At 40.8% G+C, this 12,399-nt stretch overlaps 1 protein-coding gene across 1 annotated transcript; it reads left to right on the top strand.

Moving 5' to 3' along the window:
• Nucleotides 1-485: 485 nt before the first annotated feature.
• On the top strand, nt 486-11,993 carry LOC308290058 (multidrug and toxin extrusion protein 1-like; the record flags this gene model as incomplete). The annotated part of the gene is made up of 13 exons (XM_080731833.1): nt 486-497; nt 604-701; nt 803-900; nt 1,234-1,347; nt 1,432-1,499; nt 1,629-1,737; nt 2,085-2,160; nt 3,123-3,196; nt 7,536-7,720; nt 8,818-8,828; nt 9,419-9,618; nt 11,291-11,348; nt 11,990-11,993. The coding sequence occupies 13 exons, from the start codon at nt 486-488 to the stop codon at nt 11,991-11,993; spliced, it is 1,107 nt and encodes a 368-aa protein (XP_080587959.1).
• Between the last annotated feature and the right edge of the window lie 406 nt (nt 11,994-12,399).

A 12,399-nucleotide genomic window follows, 5' to 3' on the forward strand; every position in this document is an offset into this window, starting at 1 on the left:
CTCCAACACTTAATAGTTAATAAGTTAAAATACAAATATAAATTACAAGAAAACACATGACATATACAGTACATACATATCAACAAGTGCTCCCTTATCTTTCCCTAGACTAATGACCAGGGACGTGCAGAGAATGTTAGAAAGGCAGGGGCTGACATATTTAAATTTTCACTTTTCGTGAAAATACCGAAACTAGGCTATTTTCGGTACTTCGTACCACACTGAATTAAGCATAAGTCAATACTGTGGATGTGGCGTATGGCATGGATTTCTACACAGAGAGTGCAATTCTTTCAACATAAGATGCTGCTAAATGCTGCCTTCAGGTATGGCATTTGCATTTCTTTCACCATATTTATATGGCATTCATGGTCTTGAGAGTTCACCTTTTACAGATGGATAAAAGGGCAGGGGCTCAAGCCCCCTTTGATGACTATGTGTGCATGTGCCTGCCAATGACCCTCTATAGGGGAACCTTTTCGGAAATGCATGCTTTTGTCAGCTGCTTAAAAGACCTCAGATTGGTTGTCAGTTTGACACTGGTTTCAAGGTTGTTACACTGTGTGGCTCTTATTAGTGAGTTGTATATCCCTTTGTTTTCAGGGCATCATATGGCCACAGGTTATCACAGGAGTTGTGGTTAATCTTCTGAATGCTCTCATCAATTACATCTTTCTATATGCACTCAATCTGGGGGTAGCGTGAGTATCACTTTGTACAGGATCACCTCATATATTTCCTCATATTTATTGGTGATGTATACATGTGGCCTATTTAATGCTATTACATCATTCATTAACAGAGGGTCTGCTGTTTCCAACACTGTCTCCCAGTTCTCCTTAGCACTATTGCTTTATGCATATATTATATGGAATGGACTTCATAAGACCACCTGGGAAGGTAAGTACGACATTTGCAGAGTGTGTTGATTTTGGTACTGAATTAATTACAGGGTAATATCTTCAAACTGTCAATCCTATTGTACTATTATAAGGAGACACAACATTTCCATGTATTGTTATGTGAGCTGAGAGCTTTCTCTGAGATGCAAAATCTCCTCAATCCTACTTATACCGGTATGTTCCAATTCAGTTTTATACATGGGCTGGTGGTACGGACAACGTGTAGATTGGCTATTTTTGGCTATTTTTGGCGATTGTTCCCCCCAGAATAGGGTCTAATACAGTCTCTTAACTTGTGGTCAATAAACTAATTGACCAATTGATTATCTAGGGTGGTCTAAAGAGTGCCTGCAGGAATGGGGAGCGTTCATCTGCCTGGCCATTCCCAGCATGATCATGATGTGTGTGGAATGGTGGACTTATGAGATTGGAAGCTTTCTGGCAGGTAAGGAAGCAGGAAATTATGTTTGTTAAAAAAAAAAAAAATGTGTTGTAAATAAACGTATATATCTCCATTTCTCTTGGTCAGGCTTAATTAGTGAGGTGGAACTCGGAGCGCAGGCAGTTGTGTACGAACTGGCAAGTGTTTGCTATATGGTGAGTTATTACATGAAAACGTATGTAATGCAGACGGCATCTACAACACATTCTAGACGCATGAAATGACATGAACCATGTTTATGTATGGTATTAAATTGTACGTTAATGCAAGGTTTTTGTTTTTAGTTTCCTCTAGGGATCAGTGTGGCAGGCAGTGTAAGGGTAGGCAATGCCCTGGGGGCAGGAAATACAGAGCAGGCCAAACTGTCTGCCAAAATGACAATGCTCTGTGCAGGTTACTACACATTCTAACCCATGTCCTCTCTCATAATTTAGTTGTTATCCTATTAACATATTAATAATGGATTTAGAAATCACACAAATGAACAATTGATTTCCAAAATATTGGGGATTAAGAAACATGTGAAAATCATTATTTTAATTTTTAAAGCGTAAAGGATCCTGTCCATATGATGGACTTCTTTGGAAGAGAATTGATATATCTTTTTTTTTAATGAAGCTCTTTATTAGAGATTCATTTAACAATGATTTGATTAAATTAATGACTTTATTATAACAATTGGTTGTTATAGTCCTATCAGGATTATATGTAATTGTGCAACTCCGTTATCTCATTTCCAGGGTCAGTCTCTGTGTGCTTATCAGTCTTAATTGGGAGCCTGAAGGACCATATCGCCTATGTCTTTACATATGATGAGTGAGTATTGAGTCATTTTGTTGTGTATACATACTTTGCCTTCGCAGTGTATTACTGTATTGTGATTTCTTCTTACCCCTGACCCAGACGAAGCAGTGCAGTCTTAGTGTGTTTGAATTATATTAACAATCACAGCTATAGAAAACTGAGAACATCTTCTTTTACATGTTAACTTCAGTCAAGTGATCGTGGCAAGTGGCCTTTGTTCTCAGAAACACTGTACAGCACCTGTAATCTAATCAGGTTTGGGTTATGCACATAACAGTCTGTGTGATGATTTTAGTTTTTAGTATTACACTGTTGACATCAAGTGACAAATCACTTAACACTCGAAACACTCAACACTCAACTGAACTTGCTAATCAACGTGTAGCTCTGTGATGTCCTCACAGTAACCCCACAACATCGGGCAATCTGATTTCCTGCTTGTTTAAAATATAATAATAATACTTACTTACTTAATATATTGCATGTATGTTAGTAGTGTGGTTGCCCAAATCGACCGGTTTCATTGGGACATGTCTAGGTGCATTTTGCTCAGAGATACGTTATATAGTTCAATTTATATTAATTTATTAGTAAATACATTTTCTCCATTGACTTGAATGGGAAAAATTGGCTAAAATTAAACTTTTCCCAAATATGGAGATGATAGACCACATGAGACTGACACAGTATGTCCATATATGGGCATTCCAAGTTATGGACTTTCCAAGATATGGGCTTAATATTGGGGATATCCATATATGGGACAAGGACTGACACAGAGATGTCTATTATACAGTATGGTCATTAATTTGTTAGGGAATACATTTTCCCCATTGACTTGAATGGGGAAAATTCAAGTGTGACTCGCGTCACAGCAACTACACTTGCAATTTCCAATTGCATCTTTCTGGTTTTGATCTAATGCTGTAATTACAATCTGCCAGTTTGAAATTTCCATTTTTCCTTTCCAACAGACAAATTCGAGAGCGAGTTGCTGAAGTTATGGCTTTCTATGCACCATTCCTCCTGCTAGATGCATTATCAGTAAGTATCTCTTGCCAGTTGCCACTGCATTTCATCTTGACATGATACAGCCTCCAGTGTATGGAAGCATAAACCTGACGTAATTAAAACGAAATGGCAAATGCGAAAATGAAATTGAAATAACAGAATTGCTTTTTAATTTTCAGGAAATGCACGCATTTTTGGAGACAAAAATGAATGTAAAATGCAATGGCGTTTACATTTTCCATGTACAGGTGCTCATTCTATGACTAAATTATAATTATAAATAAAAGATCATTTCAATTTTAATTTAAAAAAAATTACCGCTAATTTGTTGACAATATTAAAATGAAAATGCAATTTTGAAAATGAAAATGAAATAGAGAAATGCTTTTTAATCTTCAGACAATGAAAGCATTCTTTGAGACAAAAATTAATGTAAAATGCAATAGCATTTCCATTTAATAAAAGGTCATTTGATTTAACATTTTCAATAAAGGCCACGCCAAATAATTGACAATATTAAAATGAAAAAGCTACTTTGAAAATGTAATTTAAATAAGGGTAATGCTTTTTATTTTTAAGCTAATAGATGCATCTTTTGAGACACAAATGAATGTATAATTCAATAGCATTTACATTTCATCTCCATGTGTGCTCATTCTATGACAGATTGTAAAAGCAAATGCAAATCCCATTTGCGATTTCATTTTCCAATTGTAGCTGCTGAAAACATGACAGAATTCAAATGGTCGTTTGGCTAAAGTGATGGCGCATGAAAGTGACGTCATAGGAGTAAACCTTCAACACAGTAGGTGGCAGACAGAGACAGTGTAAAAAAAAAGAAAAAGGTGGCAGACAGTGTACACACGTGCAGGACTGGCCAAGCTTCACTCAAGCTCACAACGCCCCCCCTACTTTTGCTACTTAAAGTAGCAAAAGTAAAAGTACAAAATGTTTGAAAATAGCCGATCTACAAGCTCACAACGCGTCGCATCGCGACGCGTTGTGAGCTTGTAGATCATAGAATAGGGCTAAAGTGCATTTATGTATGTTTTATAATATAATGATGTATATCTGCAAAGTAACTAGTAACTAAAGTTTTCAAATAAATGTAGTGGAGTAAAAGTACAATATTTGGAACCGAGATGAAGTGGAGTAGAATTAAAAGTATTGAAAACTGGACCTACTCAAGTTAAGTACAAATACCTCAAAACTGTACTTAAGTACAGTACTTAAGTAAATGTACTTAGTTACTTTACACCACTGCTCTGCCAAGTTGATATTCCATAGTTGTTGAGCTGGGCAGGGATACATTAAATCACATGAGGTGGAAAAATGTTTGATTCTTACTTGCAATGTATCAGATCAGATCCTTCTACTATGACCATTGGATCTCCACTGGGTGAGTGTCTGTCTGTCAGTGAGTGAGTGCAGTCACGCGCGTCATGCGCCACCTACTGTACGGGTTGGGTATGTCAAGGTTATAAGCAGGCAGCGTTGAAGGATTACTCCTATGACGTCACTTTCCTGCGCCATCACTTTAGCCAAAGGGACCATTTGAATTCTGTCATGTTATGAGCGGCTACAATTTGAAAATGAAATAGCAATGTGGTTTGCGTTTGCTTTTACAATCTGTCATAGAATGAGCACACATGGAGATGTAATGTAAATGCTATTGAATTATACATTCGTTTGTGTCTCAAAAGATGCATCTATTAGCTTAAAAATAAAAAGCATTACCCTTATTTAAATTACATTTTCGAAATAGCCTTTTCATTTTAATATTGTCTATTATTTAGCGTGGCATTTTTTGAAAATGGTAAATCAAATGACCTTTTATATATACATTTAATTCTGTCATAGAATAAGCACAACTGTACATTAAATGGAAATGCTATTGCGTTATACATTCATTTTTGTCTAAAAAAATGCGTTCATTGTCTGAAGATTAAAAAGCATTTCTGTATTTCATTTTCATTTTCAAAATTGCATTTTCATTTTAATATTGTCAACAAATTAGCTGTAATTTTTTCAAAATTCAAATTCAAATGATCTTTTATTTATAATTTTAATTCAGTCATAGAATGAGCACCTGTATATGGAAAATGTAAACACCATTGCATTTTACATTCATTTTTGTCTCCAAAAATGCGTCCATTTCCTGAAAATGAAAAAGCAATTCTGTTATTTCAATTTCATTTTCGCATTTGCCATTTCATTTGAAATATGGCAGGTTTTTGCTTCCATAAGAGAGAGACTCTAGCGAATATATTTGTTTAATTTTGCCGTTTTTGCGACCGTAGGTCGCATTTACTATCAAAACCTCCACCGGCTGTCCGTCCGTCTGTCTGTCACACGTCACACGTCACACTTTTGCCCTGCTCATATCTCCACAACCGTTGCCCCCATCCATGCCAAATTTTGCACACACACTCCTTACCTGCCAAACTACAACCTCCAAGGGCCCCCGGAGCTCCAGGAACCCCCAGGTCCCTGCGGGACCCCCAGGTGTAAAAAATGACCAAATGTGCAAAAATGACCACCCCAACGGGGCTGCTCAAGGGGAATTCCTGGGGACCACCCACTCCTGGTGCTCCAGAACGGATGCAAAAGTGGTGGCGCCCCCAGTGGAGGACCCCCTCCACTGCAGCTCACATAAAATGCCGTAACTCGGGCTAGGAGCGTCCGGGAGAGCCGGGGCCGGTACCTATTCGTCCACCAAGGCAACGCGGAGACCCCACCCCTCATTTCTCACATGGCCCTCTTCTAGCGCCACCTTCAGGCCGATTTTTAAAACACATTTTTGGACACTGCTCCTACAGTTGTTGCCCTAAAATCACGCAAATCGCTACACAGTATGTCTACACTCATCCCATCAACATGAATCTGTCCCATATAGCGCCACCTTCAGGCCGATTTTTAAAAACACATTTTTGGACACTGCTCCTACAGATTTTGCCCTAAAATCACGAAAATCACCACACAGTATGTCTACACTCATGTCATCAACATGGATCAGGAAGATTTTGGAAAAACACATTTTTGCCCTATTTGTGGTGATAAGCGATTTGTGGTGATAAGCGACCTACGGTCGCTTATCTCCCGATTAGGGAGTCTTACTGGTAATATTTAATTGGTAGCACTGATGAAAGCACCATGCGTGCCTTGTAAAGAGGCTGCGCAAAAAAGAAAAGGAAAAAAAAAGCAGCTGATGACCATCGCGCAACGGCGCTGTCATTTGATGCACATTGCATTAGTATTTTGTAGGCCTACACTGTAAAGAGAAGGGGGAGACCTTGAAATGTTCGAGAAACACAGAATCCACAGCGCCAATATTTATTATAATGTCAATACACATATTGGAGTTGCCCACAATCTGCACCATTCCAGAAGAGTGCGGGGATGGAGAAACTAGAGAATCTCCTGAAAGACGGGTGGAATGTAAAGTAGCCTAACTGAAAGCATACTGGAAAGTAGGCAATTTCAAACGCAGTTTCTTTTTTCTTGTTTTGTTTGGTGTTGCACTGCGGGACTCATTGAATATGTGAACAGACGATAATAATATGTATTTGGGAGCATAGCCTAATTACAATGCATGTCTCATAAAAAAACAATATATATTTTATAGTTGAAGGGCAAATACACGTTATACACAGTATAAAGGCTGGGAACGTGTCCGTTGGCTTCACGCTGGTCGCAACAACTTCACTTTTAGCGTTTCTTTTATAGACATATTCATTATTTATTTTCCAACCATTAGTTATAAGTAAAAATGACTCCTTGGCCATAAAAAAGGCCTAATTGGCTAAGGCTTAGCCAATCATGTCATTCGAGTTCACCTGTGTCCTGTTAGTCCCTATGTTTTAAACCCTGTGTTTGAATGTTCCTTGTCAGATTGTATCATGTTATCCTGTGTGTCATGTGTGATTACCCACCTGATCTTGAATAGTTTTCATGAATTCAAACACTACTCCAACCTTTTTTTTTATTGCCAATATTATATGTCTCATGGACACACAAAATTAGGTGTGGCCTATTTTATGGCCAAGGAGTCATTTTAACTGAAAACGAATGGTTGGAATGGATTCAGCAGCCCAAAAATACCCAAATTACATACCTCATACGCTCATATTGGCCATTTTTTATTTTTCCCCCTTTAATCCCAGGCCCTCGGGATACCCAATACCTTTGATTGGCTCCCACAAAGTATGTCAAGGGAGTTGGGTTTGACAAAGTTCAGAGGTGATAGTAGAAACATTTATGAACACATTTGTGAAGAAAGCTAGTGATTTAGATTTAGTTCCCAGATTGATGTAGCAATATGCTAACTTTCTCTTACTAACTGACAAGTTGTAATATCTACTGTCATGTCTCTCCAGGGAGTCATTTGGAAGATACAGGGCCCTGCGAGGGACACACAGATACACAGGAGCTGGCTGATGTTGGGAACAGATCGGCTGTCATAACAGTGGTGGAGTCACACAGCTACAGAGCTCTAGTGTTGCGTAGGGGTCTGGCCCTGGCTGGGATGCTCTTCATTTTGGCTGCTGGAATCATCACCAACGTAGTAGTCACTAACTTGATTAGAGGAGCATAGATACAGTTGTTCTCAGCTAGAACGACTGAAGTCAGGAGAGTGCATGGTTGGCAGTGGCACAGACTGTGGTACAAACGGTTGCTGCATGTGGCTGGGACCAGCCAACACAGTACCTGCACATCTACAGAGCAGAGAGCCAGCTTGGGAAAGGCTTTATCTTTCATGTATTATTATTATTATTATTATTATAAAACTATTAATTTGTTATAGTTTTGTAAAACAATATCACTCTTGTATTGAGACTCATTCTCTCAGGGAAGTAACCTAAGTTGTGTTAACTAATAAAATACCTACAGACCGGTATTACATCAGGCACTAAATGGTGCTAAGCTCATTACCAAATGTTTTTGCACTCATTTGCGCGCTCATGGTATTAATAACTTTCTGCCACCCATGATCTTAAATATTTTCCTATGCGTTTCCTGTTATCATTATAGGCTATCACATAATCACACAATAAACTACCTCCTGTAGATTGTCTTACTTTTTTCACTTCACACATGAGCAGATCTGTTTTTTCAACAAAACTGTTTTGCTTCTCCAACTTGCCGAATCTGTAATTTAAATAACAATGCGCCAGGTACAGGAGCACATAGCTCTAAGGGAATGGAAGACAACACATAGGTCTACTCATTTATGCCATGTACACACCCATGGCTGATTCAGAGATTAAAACGTGCCTTCGTCAGAGCATAGTGAGCAAATAGCTGTAGGCCTCAACTCTTTTTGAGCGGTCCTAACCGCTCCAATACGAGGCGTTTTTCACCATGTGTTTTTCCAAGGGTTTTGGTGTAGGGGGAAAGCACTTATGGTTGGGTTGTGTTGTGACATTATGCATATAGTGTCTGTACTGAGTTAGTTACAAGACTTCCTGGTGTAATACATATACCAGTACAATCCTTTGTGTTTGTATTTACCTTTGTTATAATACAGTTTAAAAAATAAAGTAAGTTTGGGTTTTTGCAATCTGAGTTCCCAGAAGTTCTTTTTCTCGCCACTAGGGGGGCGAGAAGCGGGTTTTTGAGGCGCTGTCCATAATGTCTTGTTTCCATTGTTGTCCTTAGTATGAGGTTGTGTATGATGTCATGTAGTGTGAGTACATGAAATGTATAGAGTTCACGACGTGGTTATGTGTCCCTGGGCACATATTGGCTCTAGTCCAGAGCGTTAGGGAACTCGCTAATTCCAGAGCGAGGCACATACTGTACAGTATGAAGAAGTACAAGAAATACAAGACACGTATGGTGGGTGTATACCTGCCACTCAAAGTGTGTGTGTGTGTGTGTGTGTGTGTGTGTGTGTGTGTGTGTGTGTGTGTGTGTGTGTGTGTGTGTGTTTGTCTAGCTATACTTATGGGGACTAAACGCATGTTCACACAGTCACCTGCAGGGGAGCTCTGACAGTGTGGGGACAAAATAGTAGGTCCCCACAACGGTTACGGTTAGGGGTTAGGGTAAGGCCACAGGACTTGCATAAAAATGAATGGATGTCTATGTAATGTCCCCACAAGTGATGTAAATATATAGTGTGTGTGTGTGTGTGTGTGTGTGTGTGTGTGTGTGTGTGTGAAACAACACTACGCTTCATCAGCAGACCCTGGAAGCTGGATCCGACTCATAAAACTCCTGATCGGCATATTCTTTAATAACGGAGTATTTACAACAGAAAGCCGCCGCGGAAAGCCCTTCAGTCTCCCCCTTCTGAAGTTCGTAGCACGGGTACTGAAAAAGCTACCAACGAAGCAGCCGTTCCCGGACGCCGTGACACCAGCTCTCGCCTCTGTTTGGATCGAGGAGCAGTTACGTTTTCTCCGGGACACAGTGCAGCCTTCGCTGACAACTACGAGGCAACACCAGCGGAGGAAGGTGAGCAGAGAAAAGCTGTCTTATCTGTGGCAGCACAGACAATCTGACGCTATTAAGATCATACTGAACAACAGCGAATTCCCCGACCCCCCTCCCTGTCCTGATAATCGTGAGCTTGTTCAGTCACATTACCAGAGTAAATGTCGGGGGCAAACGCTTATTACGGACCCGCTTCCACCACCGCCCTGGCGCTTGGATATAGCGCCCTCTGAGCCAGCCAATCTCCCCGCTATTACGCGTTTTACGCAGGCTGAGGTGGAGACTGTTTTACGCACGCTGCCCAACAACAGTGCGCCTGGCTTGGACGGTGTCTCATATGAACAGCTCAGGGCTACGCAGCCAGGCGTTTTAAATAACATCTTTAATATCTGCTTGGTGAATAGGAGTGTCCCTGTTTCATGGAAGGGCGCTCTCATCCATAGGATACCGAAGAAAGGGAATATCCCGGACGATCCGTCAACCTGGAGAGACATTTCACTGTTGCCGACCATTTACAAAGTGTTTATGAAGTGCATACTTGCCCGAATCCTCCCGTGGCTTGTGGATGAAAACATCTTATCTCCCAAGCAAAAGGCCTACATCAATCGGCAAGGAATGAATGAACATGTGTTCTGTCTAAAAACGGGTATTGACGATTTTAAGCATGGGTCCTGTGAATACTTTGCAGTTTTTCTGGACTTCCGCGATGCTTTTGGAACCCTTGCACATAATGTTATGATTAGAGCTCTCGAGGAAATACATCTTCCCCAGGTTTATATCGACATTGTAAAAAATGTGTATTGTGGTTCATATATACAGGTAATCTGTGGTAAAGAGCTTACAGACCCCATTCCTCTCCAAGTAGGTATCAAAACTGGCTGCCCATGGAGTGCTGTAAATTTTATTTTAGCACTAAATCAGTGGATGAAATGGCTCTGTATGTCTGCCCCCGCCAACGTTATTTCCCCTAACCCCGTACAGGGGTATGCAGATGATGTACAGGTCGCCTCCTATCACGGGGCAGTAATAACCAGCATGCTCTCCAAGACCGACTCCTTTCTGGAGTGGTCAGGATTAGAGGCAAAAGACACAAAATGCGCAGTTTTCTATGAAAGGCGGAGTGGGGGAAACCGCTGGTATCACTCAAACACAGACACAATACCTGCATTCTCAATTGGCAATAAACCCCTAACAGTCTATTCACGTCACGAAACATACACATACCTGGGTCACAAGTTTAATGTGGCAGGTGAATGGAAAGATCAGGTCGATGAAATCATCTCTGAATACTCCAGTAGACTTGATTTAATACATGCATCGCCCCTGCCACTCATCATGAAGCTGGAGGCAGTCCGAGTAATGGCATTGGCCAAAGTACAACACCTATTCTCCAATGTACATGTCCCACGAAAATCACTAAGTGTTTTGACTGATAAAACTGTACATCTAGTGAGGCAGTGGACTGGCCTAAACACCCACACAACACGCAACATTATATTTCATAATAAAAGTGAGGGTGGTCTGGGTGTTCCCAACTTTGAATGGGTTTATATTGCTACACGGCTCTCCCATCTGTTGAATATGCTGAACAGTGATGACCAGTATGTGAGAAGGCTTGCTCGTTCTTCTCTATTTTTGGACTTAAAAAGACGCAAGGTCCCCCTGGCACGTGGTTCGGACTCTAACTTCCTAGGTTTTAAGAGGAAAGCGAATGGAAAGCTGGACAGTCGCTCCCCTGGCTTTGGTGTGTGGTCAGACTGGCCGGACTTAAATGACTTGTGTTGCTGGGCTGATGTTACCCTGGAGTGGGTAGGGTCTAACTCTGAGGCAGTGGCTGCCTCAGAGAATGTCATATCTGACCCCAGTATTTCTGTGAGAGCAACTATGACTGTGTGTGGAACAGAACACCAACTTCCACTGATAAATGCCCGAGGTCGCCTCCTGTGGGCACAACAGCAAAGACAGCGGCAGCACTGGACTCAGTTGAGACTGCAAGGGATGACTGCTTGTCTCCCTGCTGCGGACCATTCTGTCTCTCACTCTGTGTTAAAAAATGTTGCCATAGATGAGTGCATCGTTGTCTTTACTTTGAAAGCAAGATTACAGGTTTTGCCAACTAAACTTAATCTCTCCATCTGGTTTCCAGGCAATCATGCCCCTCACTGTATTCATCATGGCAATGAGCAAATAGCTGAAACCATGTCCCACATCTTAAATGGTTGCCATGTATACAGGGGCCTCTACATATGTAGGCATGACAGAATTGTAGATTTGATATCAAAAGATATCTCTTCTATTTTTGGGTCCTCCATCATGCTGTATAAGCACTCTTCTGTGAGGCCGAGCATGTTTAACCTGTGTAATGATGATTCTGTGTTCTCTAACATTTCAGCTAACACCCCTGATGTCTTTGTTGTAAATGAAACCCTTAGGGAGGTGTCTATTCTCGAGGTTGGCTGCACTTTTGATTACAGTTTGGAAGAAGCCTTTCTAACCAAAGTGCTGAAATATCAACAGCTAGTGCAGACCATCTCACAGCTAGGCTACAGATGTACACTTTTGGTTTTTATCTTTGGGAGCCTAGGGCATGTGCACAAGTTGGTTGTGAGGGGCTTACAAATGGCAGGCCTCTCCAAAAGGAGGGCCAAACAGTTAGCAAAATATTGCTCAGTGTCAGCCATTATAGGAAGCCGCTCAATCTGGAGGAGGCGTTGTTTCCTCTATCCATGACTTATGTCCGCTGTGTCTGACAAGTATGTCATCTATACTGTATGTAGAGTATCAATGTTCTGCCGTTTAGGC

Source organism: Nannobrachium achirus (genome assembly GCF_963921795.1).
Source record: "Nannobrachium achirus genome assembly, chromosome: 8".
NCBI lineage: Eukaryota > Metazoa > Chordata > Actinopteri > Myctophiformes > Myctophidae > Nannobrachium > Nannobrachium achirus.